The sequence below is a fragment of the Sinocyclocheilus anshuiensis genome, unplaced genomic scaffold (genome assembly GCF_001515605.1).
Source record: "Sinocyclocheilus anshuiensis isolate Anshui unplaced genomic scaffold, SAMN03320099.WGS_v1.1 scaffold514, whole genome shotgun sequence".
NCBI lineage: Eukaryota > Metazoa > Chordata > Actinopteri > Cypriniformes > Cyprinidae > Sinocyclocheilus > Sinocyclocheilus anshuiensis.
The window spans coordinates 35,517-48,733 of record NW_015542348.1 but is presented as its reverse complement, the minus strand read 5'-3'; the positions used below and the strand labels follow the sequence as shown (position 1 = coordinate 48,733).

Here is a 13,217-nt window from a genome sequence, read left to right as displayed (position 1 = left end):
ACACACACACACACACACACACACACGCGCACACACACACACACACACATTTCACATCATAATAGGAACAAGGTGCTGCAGACCATGAGCTCACCCTCCTCTTGACTGCTTACACTAGTTTCACTGGATGGTTTCTTTTATTCTTTCTTGCATTTTTGCTTGCTTGCTTATTCTGAAGTATTTGAGAATATGTTCCAAAATTTTGTCTTCAAAACATGTTTTACAATTGGACAACATTTACTGGCACAGGAAATCAAGGGACACAACACACACTCCAGCTTCGGGACCTTTAGCTCCCAAGGGATTTGGAGTCACTTTTCTTTTCTTTTTTCTTTTCTTTTCTTTTCTTTTCTTTTCTTTTCTTTGCTTTTCTTTTCTTTGCTTTTCTTTTCTTTACACTTAACTGGCTTCAGGGGTTTTTTGGGTTTTTTTTTTTATATATGAAGGTGAAAAACATTTTTGGATTTTTTTTTTTACCATGCCTTTTCTTTGCTGCTTTTTATGTCTTGATCGTGTTGATTTACTTGACACATACAGAAACTTCCTTTATTAAAAAAAGTTGTATTTACTTATCTTAAAACTATAATGATACAAAAGTGCCCACAATTGAGTCTATAATCGTCTGTCCTCTCATCTATATTAAGACATTGGACACGTTATTTATCTGTCTCTGTTGTATCAAATCACATGGGTTTTAGAGTAATTAAAGTTCAAATTGGTTTGCTTTTACTTTTTCCTTCTCTTCATCTTTGTCTTGTTTCAAAAGCTTTTTCATATTGTAATGGGTTCCATGTCCCAAAAGTGTGGTTAAGTTTTCTATTCTCTGTGTGTTTGGTGCAAGCTGTGGGAATGTAAGGCAGCATGTCCTCCAGTGTTCACAGACTGTACCTGAAAGGAAATGTTAGAAGTAATGCAGTCCATAAAAAGAGTTCTTCAGGAAAAATAGCAACCAGTATAGCCTTAGTAACCCCAAAAGTGAAGCAGAGATCATTCTTAGTTTAGCAGGTCATTATTCACTAAAAGCACCTGCTATAAAACTACAACCATGAAACAAGCCTGTTTTATTAGGTATAAGAGCAATACTAAAAGTAAATTCTGCTCACATCTCAAAGATCGTGTTTTATAAACAAAGGCTTTAGGTTCATTAAATCAGGGTCTGTTTAGCAGACTGCTTTATTACTGATCCAGGTAACTGCAATCTCTCCCCTTCTCTTTCGGTCTCTCTCTCACTCTTTGAGTTTATTGGCTCTAATGTCATAAGGTTTTGATTAAAGCTGCCCATGTGTGAGTGATTCACAGAATAAAGGAGGCCAATCTGTCTTTCAGCCCGCGAGCAGCTCCGCAGAGCCAGGCATAGCCGAACTTTTCTGGTGGAGAGTGGTACTGGAGAATTGTGGTCTGAGATGCAGACAGGTAAGAGATGGAGATACACACTCATCTAGCTATCAAACATACAATAGACTTCTATTATGTATATATAGTCAGCTGAATTCTATGGATAGTAATTTTGTTCTCAGATATAGTATGTTTGAAACAGACATCTTGATGCCTGTAGGCCATATAGAGTGCCGATACTGTGACAAATTAAACATGAAGATGCTTTAATAAAGACACATGAATATCTTTTTTTATTTGTGATATTGTCAAGATTTCAAACAGGCAAACAAAACTGAAAAAATCAAAACAATACTTTCCAAAATAATAATTTCCAGAGTACTGTTTATATTTCACTTTAGACGAAATCCTTTTATCTTGAAATAAGCTTTCCCCCATCACACTTTCTTGTTCCTTATGTGCATATAATATTGTTTATATGACTCAAATTGCTTTTCATATGTGTAAGGGACCCTCATTATGGAACAATCATCGGTATGTTATTACTGGCTGCACAGTCTGAGCGCATGGCTGCAGTGTGTGTGCGTGCAGTGCTCTCTGCATGACTGGCACAATGACAAGGTGCAGGGTCAAAATAATCAGATCTTTAGCTCCAGATGTTTCCTGGAGAGAGAGGGATCGAGAGGGAGAATTTATTACAATCTAACTCACAATACTGAAAATACAGATCTCCTTTGCTTTCTCATAGTCTCTTGCATTTCTTAATGGTGCACACATGTGTACCGACACACAAAGAGGAGGCCATTTCCCGTGAAACTGAGTTATTACACCACTGTAAACAAACAAGAAACACACTTTCCTCTCTCTACTCCTGTGTAGTTGAGTAAAGTCAGTTGGCAGGAGCCAAGCTAAGCCACTCTTATCTCAGACTGTATCATAAATGTCTGAAGGCTGTTTGGGAGAAGATCTTCCTGACTGCAGCAGGTCAGAGAGAGAGAAGAACAAGGTTGTTATTTAAACAAGTCTTGTTGTTTTAAAAGATCTGGTAACAGTTACTAAGCAGGAAACAGATGACTGACTATGGTTAACTGTGTGTATTCTCAAAGGTGACCGGTACATTGTGGCAGACTGTGGTGGTGGGACAGTGGATCTGACGGTGCATCAGATTGAGCAGCCACAGGGCACTCTGAAGGAGCTTTACAAAGTCTCAGGTCAGTTGAGAACCAAATCTAACTCCTTCACACTCATACAACTACCTCCCTGCCAATAAGAAAGACTTTCACTTCACAGATCTTCAGGACTAGAGTGAAATGATGCACGACTGAAGTAAACAGTTATGAATGACCAAGTTCAATTCAATACATGATTTTGCCAAGTAGGACATATTTCTCAAATCCTGTCCTCCACCAAGCACCCAATTTGGTGACATAATGCCACATAGACCGCCAGGTAGTGTTTGGTATGATGTGTTTGTGTGGGATTGGCAAAAAGACACACCAAGGGTGCATGTAAACACCCATCTGAAACCTAAGATCTTAAGTGGGGGGTCCCTACAGTCTTGTGGACTTCACAGACATGCCCACACCATGACCATCTCAAGTCCACAAGTATACATCAAGTTTGGGACAACAAACGTACCACCAGCCTATCAGATTCTACAGGTTTAGGGCAGGGTTGTTCAGTCCTGATCCAGGAGGGTCACCTTCTAGCAGAGTTTGGCTCCAGCCCTAATTAAACACACCTGGACCAGCCAGTCGAGGTTTTCAGGATCACTAGAAACTTCCAAGATGGTGTGTTGTAGCTAATCTCTACAAAAAAGTGGCCCTCCAGGATCAGGAGAGGACACCTCTTGTTTAGGGAAAACGTTAGGCTTTGCGCTCTGGTGGTTCAAACAATATTCTTATCAGTCTATCACTTCCATTTGATTTTAGGGATAGTTCATGGTTAGAGTTAGTGTCAGGGTTAAGAATTGTTTTTTCAAGACCTGTTGATCCAGTAGCATATACTAATAGGCAAAATCATGATTCCCATAGATGGAATGGAATCAAAACTGGTCAGTCTTCAGTACTGAATTTAGCCACGCCCTGTTATTTCACTCCAGAGGGTGAAGGCTGTCCTGATTGGTCACAGTTATTCCAAAGGATTTAGTTTAGGACCTGAAGCAAACTGAGGTGAGCATGCAAATCTAGTGGCACGTAGCCCTAACATAAATGGTACATATACATGTTTAAATTTCAGGGGGTCCTTATGGAGCAGTTGGTGTGGATCTTGCCTTCGAGGCCATGTTGTGTCAGATCTTTGGAGCTGACTTCATTGAGAGTTTTAAAGCTAAACGTCCAGCAGCTTGGGTAGACCTTACTATTGCATTTGAAGCCCGAAAGCGCACAGCAGCTCCTGGCCGGGCCAACTCACTAAACATCTCGCTGCCCTTTTCCTTCATTGACTTCTACAAGCGACACCGGGGGCAGAGTGTGGAGACTGCCCTGCGCAAGAGCAAGTACGTCTGACTCACAGAGGGCTTTATTTGCTAAATTATGTCTTTGAAAGTGTGAGTATGTCTCTAACAATGTGTAATGTTTTTGTCAGTATGAATTTTATAAAGTGGTCATCTCAAGGGATGCTGAGGCTGTCTGCGGAAGCCATGAATGAGCTTTTCCAGCCGACCATCAACAACATCATAAAACATGTTGGTAAGACAACATTGTCTCTCAAACAAACACGGTGGTAAATTCTCTAAAGTCTTATCGATTCCTCTCACTCTAACAGAGAACCTGATGCAGAAGGAGGAAGTAAAGGATGTGCGTTTTCTCTTCTTGGTTGGAGGATTTGCAGAGTCACCCATGCTTCAGCGTGCGGCACAGAATGCACTAGGGAGGAACTGCCGTATTATAATTCCACATGACGTAGGTCTAACCATCCTGAAGGGTGCAGTCCTGTTTGGTCTAGACCCCACTGTTGTCCGTGTACGCCGTTGCCCATTAACTTACGGTGTTGGGGTTTTGAACCGCTTTGTGGAAGGCCAACACCCTCGTGATAAGCTTCTCATCAAAGATGGCCGAGAATGGTGCACTGACATCCTGGACCGCTTTGTAAACGTTGATCAATCGGTGGCCTTGGGAGAGGTGGTGAGGCGGAGCTACACTCCAGCGAGAATGGGACAAAGGAAGATCATCATCAACATCTACTGCAGCGACACTGATGACATAACCTACATTACCGACCCCGGGGTGAGGAAGTGTGGTGCCATCACGCTAGACCTGCTTGAGTCAGGGGCAGTGGCAGCTAGCGCTGGTGATAACGATAAAGGACCAGCATTTGAACGCAGGGAGATTCGCACGACGATGCAGTTTGGAGACACAGAGATCAAAGTCACAGCTGTTGATGTGGCAACCGGCCGACTGGTGCGGGCATCAATTGACTTCCTGTCCAACTGATCCTATTGTGCTGTTTCTGGAGAGAACTGGAATGCGAATGTGATGGACATTTAACAACAGTTAATCTCATCAATTAATGGCTTAAATAATAGCTTTGAGGTTGAAGATCTGGATATACAAGGATTGCTGATATAAAAGCTGGAAGGCTGAACGATAACCTGGAGCGTTACTGGGATTCCCTTTTATTGTGCAAAGCACCAGCTCTGAGGACTGTCTCCTGTACTAAGTGTACTGTAAGCTTTGGATAAGAAAGATTCTAAATTATAAGAAATGAGGCAAAAAATTAACCAGATCTTCGGACGGGAATTTTATTTACATTATCAAATAATCTTAAATATTTGCCATAAGGTCTGTAAATGCATTTCCTATTAGTTTATTAACACAGAAGAACTAGTTTCAGTTCAGTTACTCCTTGTGGTGATCCACACATTTGCAGTAAGTAGATATTATATTCCTTCTAAGTTTGCAGACACTTAGTATTTAAATTGATTTATCAATTAAAGCCACTTAAGTTTAATTTTTTTTAAACATTCTCTATAACTATACATGAATCAATTAAAAACTTCAAAGACAAAATCAAGACATCTTTAGTTTTAAATTACGGTTGCGCCACCTGGAGGTAGAAAGAGGAAGTGATTAATCAGAATGACGTTAAGAGGATGGTTAACAAGAGAAATAAAGTTCAAATTTTCTGATTTCCTACATAGGTACAAAACAGGTATTTACATCATACAAACCTTTTTTCTTTTGCCTGGTTACAATTGGTTTTACTTATTTGCTCCTCAAAGAATCTGATTGAGGCATTTAGGTTTGTTCTTTTTTATATGTAGGCACAATTAAAATAGCTAAAGCTTATGAAACACTACCTCTCAAGACTTTAAAATTATACCAGGTCTAAACTTGCAGTTATTATAACATTTATGTTTTGAACTATTAGTCTTTCATCGGTCTTGTATAAGCAATATTGTTGACTTTTTATCTATACAGGAGCAAAGAAAACAGTTGTTATGTTTATAAGAAACCTGCTTCAAGGATGTTGGTAATATTACTATTAAATATGCTGGACATTAGTCTGACATAAGGGAATCAAGCTAGGGGTTAAATCACATCACACTGTTGGCATATAGTCCTAAAAGTCAGATTTTAGTTTAATACATACTATGAAACTGTTTGTATACTAAATCACAATGCCTCAAAATAAAATATATTTCTTTAAATGCTATAATGTAAAACATTTAAATTCTAATGCCTAATGTATACAGTCTCTTACCACTCATGACTGAAAGGTTAAGTCACAAAAAAAAGAATAAAATCACACAGAAATGTTGAGAAGCAAAAGTACTGATTTTAATGGTCCAATAAATAGTTCCACCGAATGACCAATTCAGGAACGTATCTCAGCAGAGTGCCTGCATATCAGTGCTTATACAGATCTACAAACTGATCACTCTTTATTTGAGTGTCTGTATGGTTTGTGTTCTATCAGACTTTCACAAAACAACATTCACATCTCCAACTATCCAACAGATGATTCAATCCCCATCAATCTGGAACAATTAGCAAAAATGACATTTTATTCTGCTTTAGCCTTTGTAAACACAAAGAAATGCTTCGATTTAGTGGGATCAGAGAGTAACACAAATGGGTCAAAAAAACAAATCAAGGCCCAATAAGTGGCCAGCATTTGTTTTGACTTTGAGTCCAGAGGCTCTGCCCAAGACACTAGTGGGGATGGGTGTAGATTAGTGGGCGTGTGGGGGTCTACCACGACCTCTTCCTCTGCCAGCAGGTGCCGCTGGGCCGTCAGCAGTAGAGCGAGGGTTCTTGATGGTCTCATCCACTGAGAGGATGAGACATGCAGCTTCAGAAGCAGCGGTCAGGGCATTGATCCGCACAACAGAGGGCTCCCATACACATCCCTGGAAGTTATCGGATATATCTTCATTATTCACGTCCACTCCATACCATATACCACCCTAAGGAAAATGGAGATTATGCAAATGGATTAATTATAACACTGACATTTAATTGAGATGATTTAATAAAAATAAAAAATAGCCTTGACTTGTGTATGTACCTGTGCATGCTTGGCCCTCAGTTTGTTTAGGATATTGGTAGCATCAAAGCCTGCGTTGTCACACAGCTGTCTGGGAATAATCTCCAGGGCTTTGGCATAGGCTCCGATCAGCAGCTGCTGCTTCCCTGGAATTGTTCTAGAGTAATCCCTCAGATACTTCGACAACTCCATCTCTATAGCGCCACCTCCAGCAACAATAGAGTCATTCTGTATTGGGAAATATGAGAATGTTCAGTAACATCTATGTTTGTAAATTTGTCTCCCCCTGCTGACAGTTCTTAAAACATTCTGAAATTAGGACTATAGTACTACTTTCCTGTCATTCGGCTCACTGTACCTCAGAAATACTGACGAAAGGAAATCAAGGATAACATAAATCTGCTGTTGTAATCATTTGTAGCAAGAGATGAAGCTTTCCCCACCTTGATTGCTCTGCGCACAATCATGATGGCATCGTGCAGTGAGCGGTCTGTTTCCTCCATGAACTGCTCCGCACCACCCCTCAGGATTATGGTGCAGGTCTTGGCCTTCGGGCAGCCTTTGAAGAAGTTGTATCTGCAATGCAATACACACATAGTTACTTCGCATGTATGGAAAATGTTTACATGAAATCACTTATTAAAATCTCCAGTTTCATGGACAATTACATTCTGTATTTACATAAGAAAAAAAAAAAACATACCTTTCTCCTCCAACCTGCACTTCTTCAAAGAGCTCACACAGTCCAAGCACATCATCAGTCAGGGCACCGACACTGGTCTGAATAGAGCCACCACAGGCCTGGAGGAGACATCACAACTGCTTTAACTGCTATATGGTCAACAACACATCATTACCACGACCAAAACATTATTACATGTGCATAAGGGAAAAGACATCTGGCATTAATTTACTCACGACAGCTTTCAACACTAAAAGAAAACTGGACTATACTCCAATATAAAAACAGACTGGAATTGAATCATCAAAGTACTGATACACAGCCAAAGCAAACTGACAGGATATACACAGGATACCACCATACCATCATAGTTCTCTTAAGATCTTCCTCCACAACACGGCCTGCACAGAACAGATCTCTGTCTGCGAAGTATTGTGTGGCCACATCTCCAATGGGCAGCTTTGACAGCACCACTTTAGCACCGGATTTGTAGATCTTCTCCAGCTTATCGTATAGGATGTTCCATTCAGCATCAACGATGGCCTGATAGTCCTGCAAACAGCAGCCACATAAACATGTAGAAAAATTATTGAGTTTGTTTATATGAGCCATGATGGATTACAGACATGAGATTCTAATATCAATTTGCAGACTTTGGGATTAGTTAGTGTCACTGCAATAAAATACCTTGTAGAAGCTACAGAAAGCAGATAATACTAACGGGCCTTCACTTCTGCCGAAATAATGCCCAATTTAAAATGACAACTACACCATAATTTTCGAGTCAGTTTTCTGACTCGCTTATGGGCCCAGTCCTTTTATCATTAGGCCTCAACAATCAAAGAGACAACCTGTGATGGTTAAGAGCAGTACTGACCTCCACCGAGTTGACACGGACTTCTGCATTGTCCTTCTCTGCCTTCAACTCCAGCTCAATGTTGAGCAGTGCGATTTTTGGGTTCACATAGCGCTTGGGCTGCATCTCAAAGCCAGCATAGGAGAAGGTCTTCTTGAATGCCACACCAGCTACAAGCTGAGAGTCCTGATAGACAGAAACAAAAACAAAGGACCGCAAGGTTAAAATCTACATCTGAGTCTTTTGCTGCATTTCAATAGACAGACCTTTTTCCCCCCATTCTGCATATCTGTGAATATGGCTGTTCAGCTATTCCACAATAATGATCCTGAATGTAAAGGGCTTTGTTCAGACTGGCGGCATATATCTGTTTTTGTCATATCCAACTAAAATATGTAGTTTCGTAGTCTGAAAATAAATAAATATTCCAGTTTTCATTCATCACACTAACAACTACTCTCAGTTGCTGCATGAGTAAAGGCTTTTGACCTGCTTTGCAGTCTGGAGAAAGTCAGAACCAGTCTGCATATTTTCAGTAGTATGATTTGACATTTCGTAGAAAAACATGTATGATGGGCTGATTCAGATTTTCTAGCTTCAGACTAAGATTCCATCCAGTCAGAGGATATTAAGTCATAGCCAGTTTTTAACAAATTTATTTTCATACATCTCCTAGAAACAAGCTGTATTTAGCGTGAGTTTGTTTGAAATAAATTGCCCAGTTTTTCTCCATTTACAAAGTAGGCAAATGTGTGACACGTAATGTTTCAAAATCTATTTTAAAAGACGTGAGGTATATTCCAGCTTTAAGTCGTGCTGACCCAGGGCTCGCAAAATCGCTAGCCCGACGTCCCGGGGCTATTGTGTTTTACAGTCGGGCTACCAAAATGTTTCACCACCCTGCCCGACGGGCTATCTTGAACAGTTATATAAAATTCCTTCTTTGATTTGCGTTGTTCACTAGCTTGTAGGGGTAAAACGGATCATAGTTAATCGTTTGTACATGTCGTTTGCAAGTCTTGCCCATTTAAACATTCAGGTGTTTTAAACCATTCACACGCATTCGGAGCTCACGTGTATTCGGAGCTGCGCGCACTCATTCAAAGCACGCACAGAGAGCCGCGTTTCAGACAATGCGCGTACACAGAATCGATTCCTCTTTCACACAAAGCTAAAATCAGACCATTCTGTTTTTGCTTCAAATTTCGAATTTATACAATCTAATTGCAATATAAATAACATATTTAGCCTCTTTGTTTGGATCGTGATTAAAATGCAGTGGTTGCCTCTCATTTAAAATGGAAAAAGCACAGCCAAAGCCTTAGATTGTTTATATGAAGAGATTTATTTTATTTGTATTATTTAATTATTTGATTTGGGATTTGTTTTAAAATTTTAAGTTAGTTTTATTATTTTACATATTTTAATGTCAAAGAAATGTGCAGCATTGAAATAATAAAAGGACACCTTTTCATTTATAATTTGTCTTAAATCTCATTTTTTTAAAAAGAAAAATTGTGAGAAAATTGTATTGTGAAATCAGTATCGTGAATCGCATCGTGAGTTGAGTGAATCGTTACATCCCTATATGCTACTCGGTTTTGCTGTGGTATCAAAAAAGTATTCTGTTATTTAAATAATAAAGAACCATATTTTTTTTTGCTCATCTGCAAAATGACCCGATCTGTTATTCAAAATCTGATATGATAATGCAATATGATCCGAGCCGTGGGTTTTGTAATCCGTTGCACCCCTACTCTCGACTTGTTATTTTAAGAAAAAAAGCGATCAATTAAGTTTTTAATCATGCTGATTTTAATGTCAAAGAAATGTGCAGCATTGAAATAATAAAAGGACACCTTTTCATTTATAATTTGTCTTAAATCTCATTTTTTTAAAAAGAAAAATTGTGAGAAAATTGTATTGTGAAATCAGTATCGTGAATCTTTATCGTGAATTACTACAGCAACCAAAAAATATACACTAGATATTGACTACACTGTCTGAACATACAGATTTCAATACTTGAAAAATGACAGTGACAGTCAGTCCAAAAGATTTGTGAGCGGTGTGAACAAAAATGTTAATAAATAAATCCTAAAATATAAGAATTCTTTGGAATCTAGAACACTGCTCCCTCACCTCCAGAGCTCCACCCTGCACCTTCTTCACTCCAATCATCTTCAGAGGAAGTAGATCATCCAGCATCATCACCGCATCTACCACCATCTTGGAGAAGAACTCCTTCTGTCCTGCAATCAGCTTGGAGTTCAGAGCCGTAGCAGCACACTTCTCCAACAACCTCCTCTGTTCTCTGTGGTAGCAACAGAGGACAAATGATCACCTCCGTGACATTTATATGCTAATTATACATTACTATGATATATAATAGCAGACAGTGATTAGACTCACTGCTTGTCATCCTTCTTGATGGTAACAGCGATTTCTTTGATCTTTTTGACAGCGAGCTGTGTGGCGATGCGGAATGCTCTGATGATGGTCTGGGGGTGAAGCCCCTCCTCTACATATGGCTTTAACTGCTTCAGAAACTCAGCAGCAAGCAGAGTCACCGAGGTGGTGCCGTCACCAACCTAAACAAACACACAGAATGAAGATGATACAATCTAGCGGATTTAACTAGCTATAAGATCATGCAATTTGAGCCCAACTTGCTCAAAATTACATTTCTAATTATGAAACAGACATGCAGCTGCTTTAGTCATGTTTACATTCACAATACTGTCTTTAGCATAGCTTTAACATGATATTGTCAATCAATCAACACTGAGAACCAGAACTATCTACCTACCTAACTACCTCTTTTAAGCAGTAGAAATATACAGACAGAATGCAGGAATCTTACCTCAGCATCCTGAGATCTGGCAATGTCTACCAGAGTCTTGGCCGCAGGGTGTACAACATCCAAAAGCTTCAGAATTGTGGCTCCATCATTAGAAATAGTGGCTTTGCCTGCAAGATAATGCCATGTAAATCACAACATGAAAAAACAGAGCATCATGTTAATATGATGCCAAGAAATATACCAGTCCTTCCCAATAACACAGCACTTCTGTAGAAATTCAGACCTACCTCTGTTATCTACCACAAGCTTGTCCATGCCACGGGGGCCGAGGGTGGTCCGCACAGCCTCTGCCACAACCTGGCAGGCATTGATGTTACTGATGAGCTGTGGGATCCCCTGAGAGCTGTCTGTGCCCTCCTTCAGGAGGATGACTGGAGTGGGCTGAGGGGAGATGTTCAGGAGTCACTATAATATATCTACACCTTTTGAAATCAATTAAACGCTTTTAATGTTAAGTGCAGATCAAACAAGAACAATCCTATTATTTACAATAGATATGTTCACAATATTTTGCCATTGTGCTAATTTCCATGACCTTTCCAAGCCTGCAAATCACAATTTTTAAATGCACTGATTTTGAAAGGTTTTCCATGACTATGGGAGACTTTTGACAGTTCTTATACAGCCAGTGTATTGACCATTTATGTAGGTTAATGAATAAAGTGCTGTGATCTTTACTTAAACATTTACATTATCCCCATCTCTCTCTATATATACAGAGAGACAAATAACAGTAATACCTGCTCTTGTATTAGTTTTTGCAGTTGAAAAACTGCATACTGTCATGCACAAAAGAGATGTCATAAATAACACTAAAATCTCTCTATGAGTGTGTCCCTACGTGCTAACAAAATAAGGGCCTTTAATAGAAAAAAATCGTTTCATAAAGTCACAGGTTTATCATAGTAACTTAACTGAAGAGCCGAACAACACTGAAGGGTGTAACCGGTTCATTCGCTCTTTCTGCATTACCGGAATTATGCTAAACTAAAGCCTCTAGCATCATTTAACCACACGGATCAAAACTATTGAGTGAAATAAATATATACCTGTACTTTTGCACATCGCGTCGTAATGCAATCTCTAAATTCTGCCTGTCACCCTCATACAGAAGAATGAACCGTTAGCCACCAAGCTAGCTAGCATCAATGTAAATCTTCTGGCGTTATCCCATTTAAAACAGAAATAATCTCGCAAACATGTTCTTTGTGCTTTATTCCCGCTGGATGTTTATCTCCCAACACTAGCAAATGCGCCGACCGGTCGGATGACGATGGATTTGAAGGTAAAACAGGCATGAAAGCGCACTCACCATCATGTTTGCAGGATAGAGAAGGACGCTGCCGGGTGAGGTACCCACAATGCACCTAGAACTCTCTAGAACACGAGACGCGTCTGTTGGCAAACTGATGATGACCAGCAGAGGGCGGTATTACTATAGTTTCTGCTATATGTCTGCTGCTCTGCAACCTGAAAAGAGGATTTTTTTAAACATATCAACTATTCATTAATTGTCAAAAGAAAGAAAGAAAGAAAGTTTTGCTTTATGGAAGGTTTCCACCAGGAAATATATTTGGTGAAGTGGAAAGTAAGCGATTTGTTTACGAGTAAGTAGGCTAAACAAACAAACAAACAAACAAACAATAAATAAATAAAGTTATGCATTATGGAAGGTAAATTTACATTTCCACAAGGAAATATACAATAAATAAATTAATTAATTAATTAACCTTGCAGGTCACAATATGCCTGCTTAGCTGCTGTATGTAAAATAGTCAATAAAATGTTTCAAATAAATCAATCAATAATATGTAATAAAAATGTCACAGTTTCTTACATTTGTTTACATAAACAAACAAGCAAATAAACTCTAGTAATGAGATTAGGGAGGAATGACATTCAGTAGAGGTTATCTACAAATTGTATGCAGATTACAGATCTCACTCTTTCTTTTACCCCACCCCCATTTCTCCATTTTGACTCTTACTTAT

At 39.3% G+C, this 13,217-nt stretch overlaps 2 protein-coding genes across 2 annotated transcripts in view; one reads left to right on the top strand and one right to left on the bottom strand.

Annotated features, from left to right (window-relative positions):
* The window catches only part of LOC107691462 (heat shock 70 kDa protein 12B-like), a 27,234-nt gene extending 21,211 nt beyond the window's left edge, over positions 1-6,023 (top strand). Inside the window, exons 9-13 of the mRNA XM_016490060.1 lie at positions 1,327-1,413; positions 2,442-2,546; positions 3,574-3,832; positions 3,922-4,025; positions 4,102-6,023. Coding sequence (XP_016345546.1) covers positions 1,327-1,413; positions 2,442-2,546; positions 3,574-3,832; positions 3,922-4,025; positions 4,102-4,769 — 1,223 coding nt within the window. The 3' untranslated portion in view covers positions 4,770-6,023. The remainder of the gene's footprint in view (positions 1-1,326; positions 1,414-2,441; positions 2,547-3,573; positions 3,833-3,921; positions 4,026-4,101) is intronic.
* A 71-nt stretch (positions 6,024-6,094) lies between these two features.
* On the bottom strand, positions 6,095-12,629 carry LOC107691460 (T-complex protein 1 subunit eta-like). Its single transcript, XM_016490059.1, has 11 exons — positions 12,539-12,629; positions 11,454-11,607; positions 11,227-11,333; positions 10,776-10,954; positions 10,506-10,677; positions 8,385-8,549; positions 7,871-8,059; positions 7,529-7,626; positions 7,269-7,401; positions 6,847-7,053; positions 6,095-6,745 (listed from the first exon to the last, which is right to left on the bottom strand). The coding sequence occupies exons 1-11, from the start codon at positions 12,542-12,544 to the stop codon at positions 6,512-6,514; spliced, it is 1,644 nt and encodes a 547-aa protein (XP_016345545.1). The 5' UTR covers positions 12,545-12,629; the 3' UTR covers positions 6,095-6,511.
* Positions 12,630-13,217: the final 588 nt, after the last annotated feature.

Coding starts and splice junctions, on each gene's coding strand:
- LOC107691460 (XM_016490059.1), bottom strand. Junction 8,550..10,505: donor TGCAGGGTGGAGCTCTGGAG/GTGAGGGAGCAG, acceptor TCTGTCTATCAG/GACTCTCAGCTTGTAGCTGG. Junction 8,060..8,384: donor TCCGTGTCAACTCGGTGGAG/GTCAGTACTGCT, acceptor TGCTGTTTGCAG/GACTATCAGGCCATCGTTGA.